This window comes from Rattus rattus, chromosome 3 (assembly GCF_011064425.1).
Source record: "Rattus rattus isolate New Zealand chromosome 3, Rrattus_CSIRO_v1, whole genome shotgun sequence".
Classification (NCBI taxonomy): Eukaryota; Metazoa; Chordata; class Mammalia; order Rodentia; family Muridae; genus Rattus; species Rattus rattus.
Window position 1 is genome coordinate 43,195,914 of NC_046156.1, and position 22,886 is coordinate 43,218,799.

Genomic DNA, 22,886 nt, shown 5'->3' on the forward strand with positions numbered 1-22,886 from the left:
ACTCGGCCCGGAAGAGCAGTGTCGGGACTGCGGGCTTGCCAGCGCCTCGTCTTTTTCCCATTGCAGCAGGGGCGTGGCTACTGCAGGCCAGGCTCACATGCGACCGCAATGGAGGGGCAGCGGGTGGAGGTGGACGGCGGGATCATGGAAGGGGTGAGTGCGAGGCTGTGTGGGGCCCGGGCGAGCTGTGGCGGGGCCTCTAATTCAACCTCTCTTGTTCCTTCACCCCGGTGCTCTGCAGGGCGGCCAGATCCTCAGGGTCTCCACCGCCCTGAGCTGCCTCCTGGGTCTCCCCTTGCGCGTGCAGAAGATCCGGGCAGGCCGCAGCACGCCGGGACTCAGGTATCGGGGGCCGGGGGGGATGGGGGTGGGAGTTTGGGTAGGGGGTATGGGAGTCCGGAGATCGGAGCCTGGGTTGTGGGGCGGAGGAGGCACCGGGCAGCATTCAGAGTGCAGCCTTCGCCCTTCTTTTCTGTCCATAGGGCAGGCTTCAAGTTGTTCTTAGGACCAGTTGAAATAGGGTAGTTCGTCTGTGCATCTTGCTACTGGTATGCTTATTGTTGTTGTTGCAAGATATCATCTAGTCCAGGGTAATCTCGAACTCCTTAGCTAGGGAGACTACCCTTGGACTTTTGATTCCTCCACCGCTCAGATGCTAGAATTACAACTGTGTGCCACCATGCCCAGTTTGTGTGGTTCTGGAGATGAGACCTAAGGCCTCCTCCATGCTGTGCACGCGCTCTACCCACTGAACTACATCCCTATCCCTCCATTCTCAGTCTCCCTTTTCATAAGAACAGCAGTCAAATTGTATCACCGCACACCCTAATAGCCTCCCTTTAAGTTAATTGTACCTTTAACGGGCCTGTTTAAATGGGCACATTTTGTGTGGGTAGAGGCCTCAACATGGGAATTTAGGGGATGAGGCGAACATAATTCAGGCTGCACAGGTGTCACAGCTTGGTTATTGAGTGAAATTCAGGCAAGATCGGTGGCTTTTGGGTAGTTTTAGACTACCTTTTAAAAAATCTTTATTTTTATTTTATGTACATTGGTGTTTTGCCTGCATGTATATCTGTATGAGGGTGTCCGATCCTCTGGACCAGGAGTCACAGATAGTTGTGAACTGCTGTGTGGGTTCTAGAAACTGAATCCTAGTCTCTGGAAGAACAGCCAGTGCTCTTACCCACTGAGCCATCTCTCCAGCCTCTGGCTTACCTTTTTTTTTTTTTTTTTTTTTTTGCACATGTATAACCTGTAACAGTTTACCACTGCAACCCAAATAACCAGTCTTGAAAGCTTTGAGAAGTTGCCTCTAAGCAGTGAGTCCAAGTGCATTAAAAACCCGAGACAAAGTTCTGCTGTGGAAGACATCACCTTGCTCTCTGGCCATTGCTTTTGTAACTATGGCATAGAGTGGGGTATAGGCAGTCTGATCAGACACGTTTTGACGCAGTATTATGACCTGAAGGCCTCAGCATTTATCTGGACTGGAAATGGTTCGTGATTTGTGTGACGGGCACCTGGAGGGAGCAGAGATCGGCTCAACAGAGATAACCTTCACACCCGAGAAGATCAGAGGTGGAGTCCACACAGCAGATACCAAGACAGCAGGGTATGTCTCCCTTAAGCCTCCATTCAGACCTGGATTCAGATATAAGTTCTTTGGCTTCTAGGGAGTGCTCTTTGGGTCTTTGGAGGTTCAGTTTTCTCCCTTTTAAAATGTAAACCATAAACCTGCTTGTTTAGTTGTAGCCGTTATTACTTCTGGGTTGTTTTTTGTTCTGTTTTTAAAACAAGGTCTCCTTATAAAATGCACGCTGATGTTGAACTCATCCTCCTCCTGTTCCACACCCCCCACAAGGTGATGAGATTACAGGCATGTGTTACTATACCTGGTTTCTCCTTATTGTCTTAATAAACACCTATGTAACTCTAGAAAATGTTGGAGGCTTGCCTTGCATGTCCAAGGCCCTGGGTTTAATCACCAGCTGTGCAGGAGCCGGGAAATGCTTAGTCTAAGAATTTCAGATGTCCTGATTAGCCCCTTTTCCCTAGGGAAATGGAGCTGTAGCCTAGTTCAGTGGTGTAAGTGCTTGATTAGGTAAAGTTGCTTGAGTCCCAATTCCCACTACCAGAAAACAAACAAAACACGAGTAACAAAACCCCAGCAAAACATACCCAAGCCTCCTGGGAAATGGATATCTTAACAAACTTCTAAGAACCCCTCTACCATCCCACAATGACAGAACATTGAGAAGAAGTAGTGTTTCATTGCTTTTGCGAGCTGTTTGACTGACTGCTTCCTTATTTTGCCCCTGGTACTGGAGTGCTAGCCCACTGCCTCAAGCTTTCTGGCCAGGTATGTTACCCCCAAGGTTCATTTCCAGCCCCTGATGGCTTTTTAAAGCAAATTTTTTTAAACTGTAATTTTCGTTTATAAAGAATTTGACAGAGTAATGCATTGTATTATAGACCATTTGTCAGTTCAGAAATAACTTTAAATGAATTGTGATTATTTTAGAGAGCTAGTTAATAACACATGATGTCTGACTTATGGTATAAGTAGACTTCTCTGCAAAGATCTATGATTGGGCTTAAAAGGAGATCTGTCAGGAGAAAGTGTTCGTTCCTAAGGCAAGGAAAAGAATTTGAGGTGTCTTATCATTAGTTATTTTGTACAAAAAAAAAAAGGGAAGAAAAAGTCACAGCTATCTTTCTAAAAATTAACCGAAACAATCATAAAATTTGAAGCTATAAGAAAAAGCATTTAGGGGTTGGAGATTTAGCTCAGTGGTAGAGCACTTGCCTAGCAAGCGCAAGGCTCTGGGTTCGGTCCCCAGCTCCGAAAAAAAGAAAAGAAAAAAAAAAAGAAAAAAAAAAGAAAAGAAAAGAAAAAAGAAAAGGCATTTATTCCAAATCTTCCAAGTTGTAAATTAGGAAGTCAAACTCCATTGGTGTTAACTGATCTATCCAAGGTCTTGGTGTAAGGGTAAGAATTGACATTAGAATTGAAGTCTTTTGCCTCCAATTCCCCCCTCCCCCTTTCCCCAAACAGGGTTTTACTGTGTAACCCTGGAACTCACTCTGTAGACCAGGCTGGCCTCAAACCCATAGACATTCCCCTCCTTATCTCCTGAGTGCTGGGATTAAAGGTGTGTGGCACCATCACCTGGCTATGCCTCCTAATTTTTAGAAAATCCATTTTTGTGTGTGTGTGTGTGTGTGTGCATGCACGTGCATGTGAGTGCACATGTATGAACATGCATGCTTTGAAATGTGTGTATCAGTCAGGGAATAACCTATGGGAATCAGTTCTGTCCTTCTAGCATCTTGGTCACAGGAATTGACCTCAGGTTATGAGGCCTGTGGCACATGTGGCTGGCAGAGTGGTTTCTCCAGCCCTTGCCTCCTAATATCCTAGCAAGTAGAGCCTTGGGTTTGAAGTTGATAGTCCAGTTCCACATAAGAGATTACAGTATTAGAGTCCAAGCAGGAAAGCCCATTTTAGTGTTTATCACACTTAGTCCATCTTATCCCTAGCTATGACGGCAGTGCTGGGAGTTCTGTCCTGTGTCTGCTTTTGTGGTTCCTAACTTCTCTAAACGTGAGATTTTCCTTACTGTGTTCAGAATCTAAGTTTGCCCAGGAGAACATACACTCTCTAAGTGTTGTGTGACTTAGAAGATCATGGCCAGTTGTTCAGCAGTTGCAAACTGTGGCTTTTAAGTAAGCTAACATCTCTTGGTTTGCTCCTAGACTCCACCTCTAAGGAGAATCTATTACATCTCCTGTGTTTTCTTTCCTAATGCTACATGCCAGTGAATATTTAGAGAACTGATGAAAGTGCTATCAGGAATAGAGATTTTTAAAATGATCTTTCTAGTAAAAGATTTTTTAGAATTATTAATACCATGGACGGACAGACAGACAGGAATAGAGACTGTAGCGTAGTACACCTGCATCTGTTATATAATGTAAAGGAATTTCTTTGGATTGTAGGTGCTATTTCTAGTTCCCTTTAAGACTGCAATCTAACGGAACTCACTCTGTAGACCAGACTAGCCTTGAGCCCACAGAGGTCCCCCTGCCTCTGCCTCCCAAGTGCTGGGATTAAAGGTGTGTGCCACTACCACCTGCTATGCCTCTTAATTTTTAAAAAATGTATTTATTGTATTTGTGTATGTGTGTAGGCAAGTGTATGCTCCTGTGCATACACATATGCAAACACACACACTTACACACACACACACACACACACACACACACAAACATGCTGCTTTGGGGTGTGTGTGAAGGTCAGGGGACAACCTATATGAATAACTTTGTTTAATGTGATTGATTTCATTTTGAAGAAGGGCAGTTCATTTTAAAAATCTGACCAAATACTTCATTTTTAAAAAACACTTCACATTCTGTGACTAAGTTTTGTGATTCTTCATTTGACTCTAAGGAAAAAACTTGTTAAACATTCTCTTTCTAGTCACATGAATTTCTGTGACAGGAGGAGCAATGCTGTGACTTGATCTTTGCATAGTGTCACGTGCGTGGTAACAGTAACAGCCCAGGTATAGGCTGGTAGATATTTCTAGTCTTGGCTGTCCCAAGTGCATTGTCATGAACTCCTGCTTTCAAGAATACTTTTAGAAAAAGTTTGAAGGTTTTATTCTTCTTTGTTTGGTTTGATATTGGAGACAGGGTTTCTCTGTATAGCCTTGGCTGTCCTGTAACTCGCACTGTAAATCAGGTTGGTCTTAAACTCAGATCCACCTTCTTCTGCCTCCCAGGTGCTGGAATTAAAGGCATGGGCCACCCCTGCCCAGCCACGTTTTTTATTTTAATTTTTTTGGTGATGTTGGGTACTCAACCCAGACTTTATAAACGAGAGACTGAAGCCATTTACGATTGACTTATTTATTACCTCAGCCCAGTTTGCTTTTGTCTTTCTCCTTGAAATACTCCTGGAAGAGTCAGGATTTTACCCTCCAGACACTGAAGTGTTTTCTAACTGTCCCACTGTCTGAGCTTCAGGTGACCGGGCATGCAGTAACACATGCAGCTGTTCTGAGACTGAAGAGACAGTCCAGTGAAGCTGTTCCGCCTTCTCCTTAGGAGTGTGTGCCTCTTGATGCAGGTCTCAATGCCCTGTGTCCTGTTTGCTGCGTCTCCGTCGGAGCTCCGTCTGAAAGGAGGCACAAACGCTGAGATGGCGCCGCAGATTGACTACACCATGATGGTAAGGGCGCCCAGGCCTCTTTAAACGTCTGCAGCATCTGCACATCCTATTCACACGTTTTCTAGGTCTTTGTAGGACAGGGAACAGAATTAGGTTTACTTTAGGGTTTGCATTATAAATTAGTGTTCTGACTGATTTTTTTTTTTTAAGGAACTAAAAGTATAATGTAAATTATGTTATATATATCATCTGTTTTTATTTTAGCATTGGCATGTTTCTAGGGAAGGAAACTGGTACAGGTCGAGTGCCTCTGAAGCTCTAAGTGTGCCAGAATTCGAGCCAGTGAGATGGCTCACTGGGTAAGAGCACTTACTGTGTTAGCCTGATGACCTGAGTCCAGCGCCTAGAACACAAGAAAGACCAGCGCTGACTCCTGCAGTTGTCCTCTTGACCGACACTCAAATGGTGCAGTACCCCCCATGACACCCCCCGACACTCAATACAGTTTTTAAAGATAGTATAAAATTCAAAACTATTTAAGTACCAACATGATGCTACAAGTAGGACATTTCCCACCCAACTCCGTGTAATGTGCTGTGGTCATAGCACGGGTGCAGAGTTCACTGTATGCAGGTTCTGTGTGTAATGTGTGAAACACAAGTGAATTTCATGTGTGCATCCCATGTGTTTGTGCAAATACTACAGACTCTGAACAAGTCAGACACTTCTGGCTCTGAGCATTTTCAGGCGAGGACATTCAATCTGTGTGAGTCATTTCTTTCTTCTCTGGGTTTGTTGTGGCTTAGTTCTTTACAGTTAAATTTACTCCTTTAAATGTAGTTTTAAGAATTTTATACAAATATATATCTGTGAACCAACTTCCACAACTAAGATGTGGAATAGTTTTATTTAAAAAGAGAGAAAATTGCAAACCCTGTGTAGCTAGTTGTGTCCGCAGCTCCTGCCAGCCATTGCTCTGTTCTCTCTCTCAGCTCTGCCCTCTCTCTGTGTCACGGGAAGCACTAATGCTGTACATACATAGCCTTAGAGCTTGGTGGGATATTCCTCCTTTGAGACAGGGTCTTGCATATCCCAGGCTGGCCTTAGGGTGGATACATCCAGAGGATGACCTTGGACTTCTCATCCCCTGCTTCCACCTCCAGAGGGCCAGAGTTAAGGTGTGCACTGCCATGGCCGGTTCGTGCAGTGTGAGCATAAGACTCCTGCATGCCAGGCAAGCAAACTGCCGGCCAGTCTCCAGTGACAGCCCCAGGATCTGGTTTTCTGTTTTTGTTTTTCCCCAGTTACACTTTGAGACCCAGTGTCCCTCCAGTAAAGGCCGAGTGGCTGTACTCTGTGACGAACGTGCATTGAAGGCCATAGGAGCAGCGGCTTCCAGCCTTCGTCAGTTTTGAACAAATTCACTAGAGACTACCAAAATGGTTTTCAGCCCTGTCCTTTTCATACCCCATGAAAGCTCCTTTTCTTCTGCAGCTTACCCAGCACTAGATACAGATAGCCTCTGTGCTTTAACACCCCTACCCCAAATTCAGTTTTGAAATGTTTGGGGGAAAAATACACATGTTAGGAACTGCTCTGTCCTGGGTGACATCTCGACTCCTGTGTTTGAAAAACAGCAAAACATAAGGCATGTAGTGTGGTATGTCCCTCCTATACACATGCGATAGTCTGGGGAACTGAGCAAAAGTCTCCATAGGTCGCATGTGTTTGCAAGGCTTTAGGCTTAAGCACCGTCTTCTTCTGAAGCCCTGCCTTTCTGATGGGTGCTGTCATCTTTAGTCAGTGTGTGGAAATGTGCAGCAAAAGCCACTTTCAGCCAGGTGCTGGTGGCACACCTCTTCAGTGCCGGCACTCAGGAGACAGAGGCAGGTGGATCTCTGAGTTTGAGGCTAGCCTGATCTACGTAGTAAGTTCCAGGACAGCCAGGGATACACAGAGAAACCCTGTCTTGAAGGGGAAAAAGAAAAAGATTTCTTAGTTTGGATTTCTACTACTTCGAGGAAAACATCATGACCAAGAAGCATTGGGAAGGAGAGGGTTAATTCAGCTCACACTTCCACTTGCTGTTCATCACTAAAGGAGGTCAGGAAGGAGCTCAAGCAGGGTAGGATCCTGGAGGAGGGAACTGATGCAGAAGCCATGGAGGGGTGCTGCCTACTGGCCTGCTTACTTCTCATGGTTTGAAGCCTGTTTTATAAAACCCAGGACCACTAGCGCACGGATGGTACTGGCCACAGTGGGCTGGGCCCTCCCCCATTGGTCACTAGTTGAGAAAACGTCTTACAACTGGATCTCATGGAGGCATTTCCTCAACTGGAGGCTCCTTCCTCTCTGATCATACTAGCTTGTGTCCAGTTGACCCCAAACTAGCCAGTACAATACTTTACATAAAGTAAATGTACGATACAGTGGAGGATGAATGTTAAAGATACTTGAACATAGCCTTGTTTAAACTATAATTGTCATTGTATAACATACACGGGCCTTAGAGTTCTTAACCTGTGGGTCTCAGCCCCTTTAGGAGGTCGCATAGCAGATGTCCTGCACGTCAGGTACTTACATTACGATTCATAACAGTAGCAGAATTACAGTTATGAAGTAGCAACTAAATAATTGTATAGTTGGGGGTCACAGTGACATGAGGGACTGTATAAAGGGTCGCAGCAGTAGGAGGTGGAGAACTTAGAGGATTGTTGTTGTAAAAATATAAAAATAAAAGAGTAAGTTGGTCTTTTACCCCGCTTGGTCCACGCCTCGGTGCCCTAAGATATCTGCTAGATATCTTAGCGGAAACACAGCCCAGCCACACACTTTCCTACACTCAAACCCTCACATAAAAGAACACACAACACAATAATCTTTGACCCAATTGGTAAGATAAAATTGCCCACTTAAACATACAATGCCCGGTACCATCCATACCTTGAGAACATTAATAACAAACCTGTAAATACACAGAGCAGAATCTTAACATCACCTGCCATCTTGTCCTGCCACGGCTTCTCAGCTCCTCTCTCCTTCCTGTCTGTTCTGTCTCCTCCTCTTCCTTCAGACTTCTCTCCCGCCCATCCTTCCTTTTCCTCCAATGACAGGCCTCCTTCTATCCTGTACCTGCCCCTCACCTGTATTTTACAAATTCAATGGGGAGGTGGTTCTGGTGAAGTCACCTGAGTTCTGAGTAAGGGTCTAGGCAGCTGTTCTTGGGGCAGTGGAATTAGCATCAAAATACAGTAACTTCAGGGCAAACCACCATAGAGGATCGTTCAGTAAATTCTGCTCCGGTGCCTTGTCCTTTAAATACTGCTTGGGGCATACTTAGGATGTCATGAAACTGTTTCTAATGAAATGAGAAAAAAAGCACTGTATATCTAGTAAAATTAAACAGTATTGAGAACATAGAATGCAGACTGGAAGGCTGTTCACCAGTGGCCTCCTAAGTCCGTGTCCATTGGGTCCGGGAAGGCTGCCCTGTAGTCACTCCAGGATCCAGTGTGTGGAGCCGCTGTTTTTATTACACAGCCTTGCACAGTCCCGCTTAAGTAAACGCTAAGCACGCAGCTATGTAACAGTTTTGAACGATAGAGTTGGTGTCGGTCTTGGTGGCTCTGTGGATCTGCAGCACCTGCTCACTAGCTCACTGCATGGCGGGTCTCATTTACTAATTGAACTTGGCGAATCTGTGTATACTGCCAGCTAAAGGAACAATTGACTTTTTCAGGTTTTCAAGCCAATTGCTGAGAAGTTTGGTTTCACATTTAATTGTGACATTAAAACGAGGTAAGTTACTCAGTCCTCAGCACCCACCCCTCCCTTCTGACAGCAGTGGCTCCAACGCAGCCCTGTGTGCCAGGCCCCCTGCTGCTGAGTTCCATCTCCAGCCCTTGCCCTTTTTCATTATTGCGTGCTCCAAAAATAGGGCAAATGGTAGATTTACAGAACCGCTACGTGGATACTCTTAATACATTGTGTTTTGTGATATATTTCTTACAGAAAATAGCCATACTTTGTGGCTTGGACATAAACTGTAGAGCTATAGGACCTTACCAGCTACCAGTGGTGTTTGTTTCTTGACAGAAATACTTTCATGGGAATTTCTACGTGGAGCTCTTCATAGCTAGTGTTATTCATTCCTGTGTTATCCATGCCTCTGAACAGGCGAAGGGATCAGGGTGTGTGGACAGCTGCACAAGGCACTCTAGGATCATAAAGAGATGGCTCCACAGGGGAGTCAGAATTTAGGGATGTCTGTGTAAGACCGTCCTGTGCTGTCCAAGCACATGTTCTGCATGGAGCTTAGTGTGTTATGGTCGCAGTGCCCCAGGTTTCCTGTCCAGTTTCATCTTCCCTTGTACGTTCACACTGTCATAGTCTAACTAGGTTGTCTGCTGTCGTAAACTACTTTGTACCTTTAAGTTCATGTTATTTATCCCATGCTCACATAAAAATTAGAAATCATATTTAAGAATAGAAAATAATAATTTCTTATTCGGACTGTTGAATGCATTCACTCTTGTTCATCTGCTGGAACCTCTTTGCAACCATACTTAATCTAAGTAGATGGTGAACTGCGTCATCTTACCAGGTGGAGGTTCGTGAATGGAGCGGAAGCACAGCAGCTCTCAGCATCTGCAGTAAATGAACAGGACAGTTAATTTTATCAGTGCTCACCTGCTTAGATATTCCTCAAGTATTAATCTGAATGACTGTCCTGTGCTACTTTAGATCTAGAAAGTAGAAACTAGCAGAGCCAGTGTTGACGGAACTTAGAATAGAAGTTGCTGTGGTGAGGAGAATGTTCTGCCTACCTTAGGCAGTAGTCACTGTGCTGTAACCATTGAGCACCTGATAGTCTCGTGTCACTAGGAAGATGGTTTCTGTGGGTGCTGTGGACTGAACCCAGGGCTATACATGCTGAGAATGCAGTCTACCTCGGAGCTATACCTCTGGGCATAATTTCAGTCCTCATGTGTAACTTGAGACCACAGAGCCGACATCTGAGATTGCAGATATCATATAGGGCTTTTCATGAACTCCTACAAATCTTCTATCTTTTGGTGTCATTCCTGTCACTATGATGCATTGTTAAGCTCTGTCCCGTCCTCAGTCACTAAGTATGCATTTGTTCTATGTTTCCTAGGGGCTATTACCCAAAAGGGGGTGGTGAAGTGATTGTCCGAATGTCACCAGTTAAACGGTTGGACCCAATAAATCTGACTGATCGAGGCTCTGTGACTAAGATTTATGGGAGAGCTTTCGTTGCCGGTGTTTTGCCACTAAAAGTAAGTTGTCATAGTGTTCTTAGAAGTGTATAGACACCTTGATGATTTTGAGAGTACTCTTTTTTTCTTTCAAAATAAGAGTCTCAGACAATTTGAGGTTTTGTTTATTTTTCTTTCTTTTGAGGTTTTTGTTTTAAAAGGTAGCATGAATAGCCCAGGCTTTCTGAATATTTTCCTTTTAGCAAAATGTTGTTAGTTTATTTTTCTCAAAATAGAGACTTACTTATCTCTGATATAGCTGATGGTGACCTTGAATTTACAGACCCCATAAACCCCAGGATTTATATATGCTGGTCAGACACACTACTACCTGAGCTGCATGCCCAGCCTGAGAATTCTTTTTTTTACTTTATTTATTTTGTGAGGGTAGGGATTAGGCTGCATTCCATGGTGCACATGTGGAGGTACGGGTTGGGGCTCGTGTCACAGTGTGTTCATAGAGGTAAAAGAGGTCAGCCTACAGGAGCCATTTCTCTCCCTCCACAGTGTGAGCCCTGGAGCTCTATCTCGTGTCGGCAGGCCTGGCAGCAGGCAGGCGCTTTACCCACTGAGCCGCCTCAACCAAGATGGCCCAAGGAACGTATTTATTTTGTTTTGTTTGAGACATGGTCTTACTTGGCTGACTTGGAACTCACCGTGCACATCAGGCTGTCCTCAAATTCAGAGTTGTTCCTGTCTCTGCCTTCCAAATGCCTGGAAGAACTTTTGGTTTTTAATTAATTAAAAAAATTAATTTATCTATTTTTAAGATTTTTATATATATTTATTTTATGTGCGTTGGTGTTTGACCTGCACATAGGTCTGTGTGAGGGAGTCAGGTCTCCTGGAACTTGAATTACAGATGGTTGCGAGCTGCCATGTGGGTAGGGTACTGGGATTTGAACTTTGATCCTCTGGAAGAGTAGTCAAAGCTCTTAACCCCTGAGCTATCTCTCCGGCCCCTACTTACTTGTTTTGTTTTAAAGATTTATTTTATTTATATGAGTATATGGTAGCTGTTACAGCAGAAGAGAGCATTTGATCCCATTACAGATGGTTGTGAGCCACCATGTGGTTGCTAGGAATTGTACTTAGGACCTCTGGAAGAGCAGTCAGTGCTCTTAACCCCTGAGCCATCTCTCCAGCCCCTTGTTTTGTATTTTGATTTTGTATTGTTTATTATTTTTATGTGTATGGGTATTTTGCCTGCACATATATTTATAATTCATGTATATGCAGTGGCTTTTGAGGCCAGAAGAGGGTGTTGGGTCCCTTGGGATTGGAGTTATAGATGTTGGTGAGCTCCCACGTGGCTCCTTGGTATCAAATGTGGGTTCTCTGGAAGAGCAGCCAGTGTTCTTAACTGCTGGGCCATTGCTACAGCCCCCGATTTATTTTATGTGCATGAGTTTTGCCTGAATGTATGTATGTATACCACATGTGTGGCCTCTGCAGAGGTCAGAAGAGGTGTCAAGTCCGCTGAAAGTGAGTTAAGGTGGCTGTGAGCCACCATGTGGGTGTTGGGAACTGAACCCAGCTCCTGAGAGCAGCAAGTGCCCTGAACTACTGAGCTGACACTCCAGTTCCCCGGAGTCTAATTTGAATGTCTTCACTTAAATGTTTCTTAGAAGCTAGTGCCCTGTCTGGGAGTGGAAAAGCTGTGTCACTCACTTTCAAAGGACTAAAAGTGACGGTCCACAACCAGTGACAGATTTGTTCTCCTTTTCTGGTTTGCCAAAATAGGTGGCAAAAGATATGGCGGCGGCAGCTGTGCGGTGCCTCAGGAAGGAGATCCGGGATCTGTACGTCAGCATCCAGCCTGTGCAGGAGGCCAGGGACCAAGCCTTCGGCAATGGCAGCGGAATCATGTGAGCACAGATGGAGAAATAGTTAAGACCCTGAAGTCATTGTCCTCGTCAAGAGTTGTAGGGCATTCGCTTAGTTTAGGGTTCCTCAGCGTATTTATAAGGGCATTCCTACCTAAAACAACAGTCGGTGAATTACTGTGATCGTCGTGTTTGAGGCTTGGTGTTGTTACGTGGCTGTACTTCCTACACTCAAGAGACGGGGGCAGGAAGGTCACAGAATCTGCAAAGCAAGTTTTAAGTCAGCCAGGGCTGTCCATTAATATAATACCTTAAATCAAAAACACCAAAATAAAAAGTCATCTTCCTCTCCCCTCCCCCATGTGTTTGTAGATCCTTGTGTTTGTAGGGCCTTTATCTGTTTCAAGCAACTCCAGATAAAAGTATTAGGGGAAAAACTGAACTGTAGATGCATACAGGCATTCTTTCCCTCTTGTCATTCCTTAAACAGCACACTGTGGCAGCTATGACAAAGTGCATGTCTATTGCAGTACTGTTCTAAGTAACTAAAGGGGTATGAGTGTGTGCTTACAAGTTTGGTACCAATGTTACGTCATTTCCTTTTTGTTTTTGATTTTCCAAACAGGGTCACACGCAGTAGTTTAGCCTGACTGACCTTGTGTGTAGCCAAGGATCTCCTTGAACACATGATCTTCCTGCTTCCTTTCCAGGAGCATAGGCATGAGCCACACGCCCAGCATGCTGCTTGGTTTGTGGAGACAGGATCTTACTCTGTAGTCTACGCTGACCTCAGATTTTCAGCAATCCTGGTGCCTCCCCTTCCGAGTGTTGGGATTATAGATGTGAGCTAATTGATATGATACCATTTACATAAGCGACCTAAACACCCTTGGATTTCAGTATCCTTGTGTAGATGCTGGAATGACCTCCCCATGAGTACTGAGGGACAATTGGAGTGAACATAAAGTTTTTAAGATTTGTTTTTATTACTTTAGTTATGTCTGTGTGTTTTCCTGTGGGATGTGGATGAATGCAGGCATCTGTGGAGTTCAGAGGGTGGGCATCAGGACTCATGGAGCCAGCGTTCCAGGCAGTTGTGAGCCTGCCTAAGTGAGTTCTGGATACTTAACTTAGGTCCTCTGCAAGAGCAGTTTTATTAGCCTTCTCTCCAGTCCCCTTTAATATTTAAGCTTGTCAGAAAGTAATCTTTGAAACTAACACTAACAGAAAACTTTTAGTTTTTAAAGAAACCTTAAGTATGAAATTACTTTACAATTATTTAGTATGGTAATGTTGTCTTTAAAATATTATTATGAGCCAGTTAGGGGCTGAACAGTGGTGTAACTCACACCTTTAATCCCAGCACTTGGGAGGCAGAGGCAGATAGATTCTGTGAGTTCGAGGCCAGCCTAGTGTACAGAGCGAGTACCAGGACAACCAAGGCTACACAGAGAACCAAAACCAAACACATTCTTCATTGATGTTTTTAAAGTGTAGAATACAGTATTTAGTGGATACTTACATTTCAAACATTTCGTTCAGAAATTTGCAAAGTTTAAAGTACGTGTTTGCCTTCATTACCATAATACTGCCTTAAAAATCAAAACAGAACTAAAGTGTGCGTAACGTCCCTTTTATCACTTGGTTCTGTAACTAGCACTAATGACAGAATAACTTGTAGGGGAGGGTGGTGATGTTCTCTACATGTGAGTAGTTTAGAGTCTCCTGAACTTTGCCCAAAGGAATCCTCCTGCCCCATGAGGGCTGATGGGAGGTTGTTGGTGACTACTGTCTGTGGGAGGAATTTTATTATTGTGGTGTAGACATATGTTTACTTGTTTACCAGTAACTGGTTTCTTGTGTTGTGTTCACATGACATTTAGAATATTACAGTGTGGGTAATTACACTTTTCCCTCTTATGTAGCATTGTTGCTGAGACATCCACTGGCTGCTTGTTTGCTGGATCATCACTTGGCAAAAGAGGTACACATGAAGGAAAGGGGTCTTTAAATGCCATTGTCAGTGAGAAAATCTTTATCTTCTTAGTACAGACTGCTGACTGAGAAGAGTCAACTAATTCTGTTTTAGAGTTAGCGAATTTTTCGTTTTCCTCAACTCCGTATTTTGAGAAGTTTTTAGATGTCAAGTAGTCATTCCTACACCCTCTGCGAGGTGCCTCAGTCATGAACATTTAGCTGCATGCTATGTGCATTTCTGAAGCATTGCAGTGTGGGAACCATGCCTCAGCCATGAGTACTGTAGCATGCACTTTCTAAGACCCACGGATGACAGTGCTGCCTTATACCTGAAGAGTTTGTTAACAGACATAGCCACACATTAACTTAAATAAGTTGCCTTGAAACAAAATGGGCTTTGGTTGTGTATTTATGTTCACATAGCTTTGGGCCGTCATGTTTATGGGGTCTTACTCCACTTTATTAGTCTATTTGATTTTCTTCAGACAAGGTCAGTCCTGGGTGGCCTGGTAATCGCTGTATAGCTCAGCCTAGCAATCCTCTTGTCTTAGCTTTCCACATGCTGCTGCGATTGCAGACATGCACCGCCATGCCCAGCTTAGTCTGCCTTAAGTACAGAATTCTCTGCCTGCCCTTCCTTTTTAAATCTGATGGTACTGACATTTGGAAAAGCTCAGGACACTTGTCTCATTGGGTTTGTCCGGTTTTCTCATCTCAGGGCTTTCCTGTGAACAGTTTGAGGAGGAACCTTGCAAAGATGATTTTATGTACAGCTTTTCTGGACAGTTTCCTCAAGGGTGTGTGTGTGTGTGTGTGTGTGTGTGTGTGTGTGTGTGTGTGTGTGTGTGTGTGTGTACTTATGGTCCAGTAAATGTAAAGATATAGAATGTAAGCAAAATTAGCCTTATTCTGAGTTTTTAAGACATTCTTGGGTTGGGGATTTAGCTCAGTGGTAGAGCTTGCTAAGGCCCTGGGTTGGGTCCCCAGCTCAAAAAAAAAAAAAAAAAAAAAAAAAAAAAAAAAAAAGCAGCTCTTTGGAGTTAGGGATTTAGCTCAGTGGTAGAGCTCTTGTCTATTAAGCGCAAGGCCCCGGGTTCGGTCCCCAGCTCAAAAAAAAAAGACATTCTTGTTTGTAGCCAAGGGTTTCTTTTAAAGAATATTGGAGTTTGACTTTCTGTACTTCCGGGAGTCTTATTTCGTATTCACCCTTCTACTGAAGAGTTTTGATGTATGGAAAAGTAGGAAAAAGAAAAACAGGTGCATAACTTGAAGTAAACTAGAACCTGTGCAGATTTTTTAATTTGGGTTCTGTTGTTTTGTGAAATGGTATCTTGCTCTGAAGCCCAAGCAGACTGCAGATTTAAGCCTCCTGCATCAGCTTCCCTAAATGCTGGGTTTAGTAGTGAAAGAGACTAAACTTTATTACATAGTTGATCTGAGAATATCACCTGTTACTTCTAAAGAGGATACTGAAAAGTCTTAATTCCGATTAAATTGTCTGATCAATTCTAACTTGTGTAAATCACAAGTTTTAAATTGAAAACTGAGGTATAACTTTGAATTTTAACTTTGTTGTAAACTAGTTTTATAATTTTTAAAATTAAATTATATATAATTATGGCTCATTGGTTAAGAGCACTGACTGCTTTTCCAGAGGTCCTGAGTTCAATTCCCAGCAACCACATGGTGGCTCACAACCATCTGTAATGGGATCTAATTCTCTCTTCCTCTTCTGGTGTGTCCAAAGACAACTACAGTGTATTCATATAAATAAAATAAATAAATATTAAAAAGACAAAACAAGAAAGTGCTGCCAGGTGGTGGCATATGACTTTAAAAATTTTTTATATAATTTATAATTATGAAAAATTAAATCATATATAATAAATATATATATTGTGCCTTCATGTATGCCTGTGTAGCACTTTTGTGCCTGGTACCTGAGGAGAGCAGAAGAAGGTGTCAGTTCTGGAATTAGAATCACAGAGCTATCATGTGGGTACTCCAAAGAGCAGCCAGTGCCCTTGACTGTGCCAGTCTCCACAGTCTGCGTTTTGTTCTGATTTGGTACCTTTCTCATAGTTCTGGGTAAGTTAGAGCCTGACATGCCCCAGGCAGGCGCCTCGTGCATTGAGTCACATCCCAGCCCATGAGTGGTATTAAGAATAAATGCCGGGGAGCATCTTGAGGCCAGAGGACATCATTTAGAAGTCAGCTCTGTCTTTTCACTTTGTTTCCTGGGAATTGAACTTGGATCATCAGGCTTGGCCTCGGTGCCTTTACCCATGTAACCATCTCACTAGATCCATAATTAGCATTTTTAAGCGGGTACCGAATGACCTATTTTTCTCCACTTTTGCTTTGACACATTGACATTTCTCAAGAGTAAATAACACTGAGTCCCTTCCTGAAAGGTGCACTGGTTAAGTCCAGAATCCTGAAAACAGTGCTACAGCAGTGCTAACGCATCAGTTGAACTGTTTGATGGTTTGCTTTTCTGAGCAGAATTTCACTCTAGCTCAGGCTGGCCTCGCACTTGGAACAGTCTTGCTGTAGGTTCCCAAGTGCCAGGATTTCAAGTATATGTCACCTTACTCAGTTCAATTAAACTTGGTGACTTGGGAGTAATTTGTTGTCACTTTATTACTATGCCTGTTTTAGGTGTAAATGCAGACAAGGTTGGAATTGAAGCTGCTGAAATGCTGTTAGCAAATCTTAGACATGGTGGCACTGTGGACGAGTATCTACAAGACCAGGTATGACACTTTTCAGATCAAAACCTTTTCCCTACCAGATTTGAACATAATTATGTTGCATAAAAATTTCTTTAATTATGGCATCAAGTATCCAGACACATTAGTCCGTCTCATTCTCTTGGTCTAAATGTAAGGTATTTCCAGTCTTGAACACACATTTGGACCACTACTCTGTTCAGAGAAGATCTCACTCTCCCCTCACATTCTCCATCCTGCTAGCTCAGTGGTAGGCTCTTCTTGCCTGTGTGGGTGGAGTCTTGCTGTTGGTCCTCAGAAGCAAGAAGAGATGGAGAAGGGAGAGGAGGGCTCTTTAGTATTTCTTGACCATTTTCTTGGGACAGTTTTCCTTGTGTATAGTCATTTCCTTATTCCTAAGTTCATGTTCCCAGGAACTCCTTAGTCTCCATTACTTTTTAAAACGGGATTTTAGAAGAGTATGAAAACTAGTCATGTACAGCAGCTTACAGAAATATTAGGTCTAGTTAAGTGTTTCAGCATCCAGCTCTCATTTTATTCTGAAACATAAATTTTTAAAAGTCAGTCTTGTAAGGCAGGCATGATAACACACGCCTTTAATGCCAGCACCTGGGAGGCAGAGAGGCAGATGGGTCTCTGTGAGTTAGAGGCTAGCCTGGTCTACAAATTGAGTCCAGGACAGCACGCACAGAGAAACCGTGTGTTTAAAAAACAAAAACAAAGAAAAAAGCCAGTCTGGCTAAACATTTTTACCAAGCTACATAGTCTGGTTAACACTTGCTCTGTGTCACTGTGTAAAGCTTCTAGAAACATAAAGAAAATAGAAATCATATGTTTAATTTTTTTTAAAAGCTATTTTGATTTCTAGTAGTATTTTCCTCATGGGCAGTTGTAGAATTTATAAATCTGAATATTAGCATATTTGTGAGATTTTTCTTCTTTGTTCCTTTTGATAGCTAATTATTTTCATGGCGCTAGCCAGTGGAATTTCCAGGATAAAGACGGGACCAGTCACACTCCACACGCAGACTGCTATACATTTTGCTGAACAGCTAGCAAAGGTGAGTGTTATGTCAGAAAGACTGACTGACTGGGTTACGAGACAGGAGCCCAGCAGTAATCACGGTTGGCTTCGCTCGTGGGCTCCCTGTGTGGCGGGCTCTCAGCAGCCTGGGCATCTGCTCCCTGTCTCCTGTGACACACTGTGGGCCAGGAGTGTGAGCAGAGCGGGCACGCTTAGCTGCCTGTGCTTCGTGTGGCAGCCTTCTGGCTGGCAGCCTGGGTTTTGAGCACCCAGCACAGTGTTGCAGTCCTGAGTATCAGCGAAGGTCTCTACTTTAACATTGTGTGAGCTCATGTTCATACCTTTTCTTCAGTACTCTTCTTAAGATGATGATGATGATGATGATGGTGATGATGATGATGGTGATGGTGATGGTGATGATGATGATAAATTTCACTGCAAAATTAATGTTAACCTCTTTATAGAAAGTATACTCTTTGGCTAGTAAAGCCACCGTTCTTTTTCTTTCAAATTGCTTCTCACCTTATTACTACAAATACATAGAGCTTCTTCTTTTCTGGTAATGTAGCATGTTTTTTATTTTGGAATTTCTTTTTTATTGTTTTGCATGGTTTTAGTTTAGTTTTATTAGTCAAGGCCTCAGTATATATTTTGGCCTGGTCTTGAACTTCCTAGGTAGACAGTGGAACTTGTGATCCTCTGGCCTGGCCTCAGCCTATGGAGTACTTGGATACAGCAGGAGCCACCACACACGACTGCTATATTCTCTGTAATATAATTCTGTAAGATTTATGACTCAAGTTTTATGAGGTTGCCGACTTTTTTGAAATTGCAAAAGGAATTCACACGAGGCCTGGTAGTAAATCCCTGCCATCCGCCACTTGGGAGTCAGAGGCCAGCTTTGTCTGTGTAGCACATCAGGCCAGCCTAGGCCGTAAGATTGACTCTGACAAGGGTTGGGGATTTAGCTCAGTGGTAGAGCGCTTGCCTAGGAAGCGCAAGGCTCTGGGTTCGGTCCCCAGCTCCGAAAAAAAAAAGAACCAAAAAAAAAAAAACAAAAAGATTGACTCTGACAGCAAGAACAGCAGAAGGTATATGGAAGAGAACTACACAGTCCCTAAGGAATATTCTTCTTTCTTCATTTTATTTTTCCAATTGAAATAATTTTTTCATATAAAATATTCTGGTCAGACTTCCTCATCTCCTTCCAGGTGATCCCCAGCTTCTTACACTTCCAACTCCCCTTTCTTATGAAAACAAGAAAGCAAGTAAAAAAGACAATGAATAAAACAAAAGAAACTCAAAAACAAAGAAGAGAAAAGAATAAAAAGAAGCAAAGGCTGTGCTTTATAGAGTATATTTTAAATTATAATAATTTTCTTCCTAAAAGCAAAAAAAAAAAAAAAAGCAAAGAGAATGAGAAACACCTGATCGTGCAGATGCACACACGCACACACATGCACACACGTACACATGCACACACGCACTCTAAGGCATTGGTGGTGTATGCCTTTAATCCCAGCACTTCAGAGGCAGAGGCAGAGACAGGTGGATGTCTGGGTTCACGGTCAGCTTGGTCTGTAGAGCTAGTTCCAGGACAGCCAGGGCTACATAGAGCAACCTTGTCAAGAGACAGACAGAGGGAAGAAGACAGAGGGAGAGGAGGGGTGGAGGGAGACAGAATATTCTTAATGAACTAGGCGTAGAGGTGCAGTCCTATCATTCTGTTGCATGGGAGGTGAATGCAGGAGGATCGGGACTTCAAGGCCAGCCAGTGCTGTATAGCAAGACCCTGTCTCAAAGGCCCTCTTCACTCCTTCTGCCACCAAAATAATTCACTAGCTGAAGAGAGCTTAGGCATAACAGCCCAGTCAGTGCACAAAGCCCGTCATCTGCTTTTCCTTCTGCACTCACTGTTTCACAGCCTCTGCTCTGCTTGGCTGCTGTTGTGATAAGAAATGGTTAGGTCTCGGTTAAGTCAGGAAACATGATGAGAATGGAAGGTAGATTACACACAAGACAGGAGTGAATTGACTATCTGTAATATTCTTGATTCCCTTTGTTGTGGTTTTATCATCCTGGGAACTCAAACCAATGATTTGTGTGTGTTGGGCAAGCATGCTACCACTGAGCTTGATCCTATCATCATCATCGTCATCATCGTCATCGTCATCATCATCATCATTATTATTAAGATTTATTTATTTTGCATATATGTGTACACTGTAGCTGTCTTCAGACACCAGAAGAGGGCATCAGATCCCGTTAGGTGGTTGTGAGCCACCATGTGGTTGCTGGGAATTAAACTCAGGTTAAGAGCAATCAGTGCTCTTAACCACTGAGTCATCTCTCAAGCCCCTATCATTATTTTTAAACTTATTTCTATTTTATTTTATATGTATGAATGGTTTTCCTACATTTATGTTTGTGTATCATATTTGTGCATGGTTCCCTGAGAAGCCAAAAGAGAATGTGTGGTGCCCTGGAACTGGAGTCTTAGGTGATTGGGTAGTAGGTGCTGGGATTGAAGGTGGGTCCTCTACAAGAGCAGCCAGTGCTCGTAAGTGCTTAGCCATCTCTTCAGCCCCCTTCACTTATTTTCATTTCTACTTATGCTGTATTTATAATTTTCTATCACATAGATTGGCGCCCTTGCTAATCTGTATGACGTTTTATTCACTGTCGCCTTTAGTTTTACAGGACTTTGTATATTTGTAGCCACTTACATAAAGAGAGTACACAACAGAAAGTTCCCTGGACTGGGGTTGTGACTCTTGTTTCTTATTCAACTGTGAGTATGGTCGGAGGCAGGGGAGTTCTTGAAAAAGAGTCTCACTAAGTGTAGTCTAGGCTGGCTTCAATCTCAAGACTTTTCTACCTCAGCCTCCTGCGTCTGTACCTCCTACACCCAGCTCTTTGCTGCTGGGTGACTTGCACCAGAGTGTCTTTATTTTCCTGTGCTTCTGTACAGATAGTTCATCTGTGAGATCAGAGCCTTCAACCAGACCGTCTTTTAGGCTCCGTAAGTCTAGGCGTAAACTGGAAGTGACTCCCAGTGTCTTGCTTGTGTTTCATATTTTCATGTTTGTAATTTGAAACTGCAGACAAATAACTGCATACAAGTTCGGCTCCTTTGCTGTGTTCAGGTTTGTCACTTGACCATGATCTTTAGATGTCCACTTATACAGTGCACTGTTACATACATGGGAATTGAAAGCTTGTGAACATTGCTGGTCAGTAAGACCACAGAATAATGGCGTCAAATTGTATGTTAGAGATTCGTCAGCCACAGAGGATGCTCGTTAAGGCGTACTTGAAATCCCTTTGCCAGAATCTTAAATCATTCAGTTGTTTTGACTTAAGTTGTTTTGTTAAAAGGGACTGCAGCTGCCTTTAAGGTGGCACTTCCAGAGCATGGTCACAGGGATCACGTATTTCAGAGCCAGCTTTAGCTAACAAGTGGGAGCTACAGCGTTGAGCTCAGTGGTGAAGGATGTTAGTCACCACCACCCTCCGCCCTATCTACCCTTTCTGAGCTCGCTTCTTGAATTACGTATTTAGAAAACTAAATTGGCAGGAAAAATTTAATGAGAGCAGATAATGTCATACCTGACAGGTAAGTGGTTCAGATGCATGTTTTAGAAGAGATGCCTTCTCGCCAGCCACAGAGGATGCTTCAGAATCCGCACCTGACTTGGCTGCACATGTCTCCTGTTCTTAGTCAGTGCGTGTGGAGCAGAGCCTGAGTCTCTATCTTGACAGACTCAACAGCAGTGAACGAGAGCCACGGTCCTAGGACAAAGGAAGTATTGAATTTCTTCACGTGTTTCTTGGTTTTTATGTGTGTACCTTCTTCAACAAATGGGTTTGATATCCCATAACTGTCTCCTTACCTGGTTGTAGGGTTGCCCTCTGTCCTCTTCGTGTATACTTACATACTCATGTTTTGCTTTCAGGCCAAATTTACTGTGAAGAAATCAGAAGAGGAAGAAGATGCCTCTAAGGACACTTACATCATCGAGTGTGAAGGAATTGGGATGGCAAATCCACACCTCTAGGGTGTTCACTCACGCTCTACCTCCTTGTTGTGCTAACTTACTCCATACATGCTGCAGCACAGTGAGTAAGACGTCAGGCGTTACAGGACTTGATTCGCTTTGGAGATGAAGTTTGGTTCTTTCCGTGGCTGAGAATGCCTCATCATGTTAAGTCTGTTGAATATCTCCCAAGATAGACTTGGTGAATATTATAATATTAATATTCAATATTAATATTGAAATAAATAGTTGTCTATACCCTACATATGAGCTGCTTCTTTTTTCATGTAACAAACTAAGCCAGGGACATAGATTTGATCTGTAATTGGTGAGTTCTAGTATCCTTACCTGCAGTTTCTGTAGTTTGTGCTACCTAGAGTCAGCCGCGATCCAGAAACATTATCTGGAATATTCAACATAATAACTCATCAGTTTTGAATGCAGCTCCTTTCTGAGTATCTAGGTGAAGTCTCACTTACTCTGTCCTTCCTGTGACATGAATCATCTCTGTCCAGTCTGTCAGTAGTACGTACGCCACTCACTTGCCCATTACACACTCGGTAGCTGCTTGGTTATCAGTTCAGTACTTGCAGTATTACAGAGCTTGCATTCAAACGGCACTCACTCTACTTAATTAGGACTTCAGTGCACGAGAGCAGTGCTTCCGTTAAGGATCTTATTTTAGCCCTAGCAGGTTTTGCCACATTCATCCCAGGCATGTCTGCCTTTGGACTGGAGGATTCTCGAATAGTAGAGGCCTCTAGAACAGCACTGTGGCGCCATCACTCTCTGCTGCTCCATACCTGCCCAACACCAAGTTTACAGCTCCCTGCTC

General features: G+C 43.3%; 1 protein-coding gene across 1 annotated transcript; it reads left to right on the forward strand.

Moving 5' to 3' along the window:
* Nucleotides 1-22,314, forward strand: Rtca (RNA 3'-terminal phosphate cyclase). The gene is made up of 11 exons (XM_032897430.1): nt 1-153; nt 242-342; nt 1,472-1,615; nt 5,113-5,236; nt 8,916-8,974; nt 10,335-10,476; nt 12,199-12,323; nt 14,207-14,265; nt 16,920-17,014; nt 17,947-18,051; nt 21,971-22,314. The coding sequence occupies exons 1-11, from the start codon at nt 109-111 to the stop codon at nt 22,070-22,072; spliced, it is 1,101 nt and encodes a 366-aa protein (XP_032753321.1). The 5' UTR covers nt 1-108; the 3' UTR covers nt 22,073-22,314.
* Nucleotides 22,315-22,886: the final 572 nt, after the last annotated feature.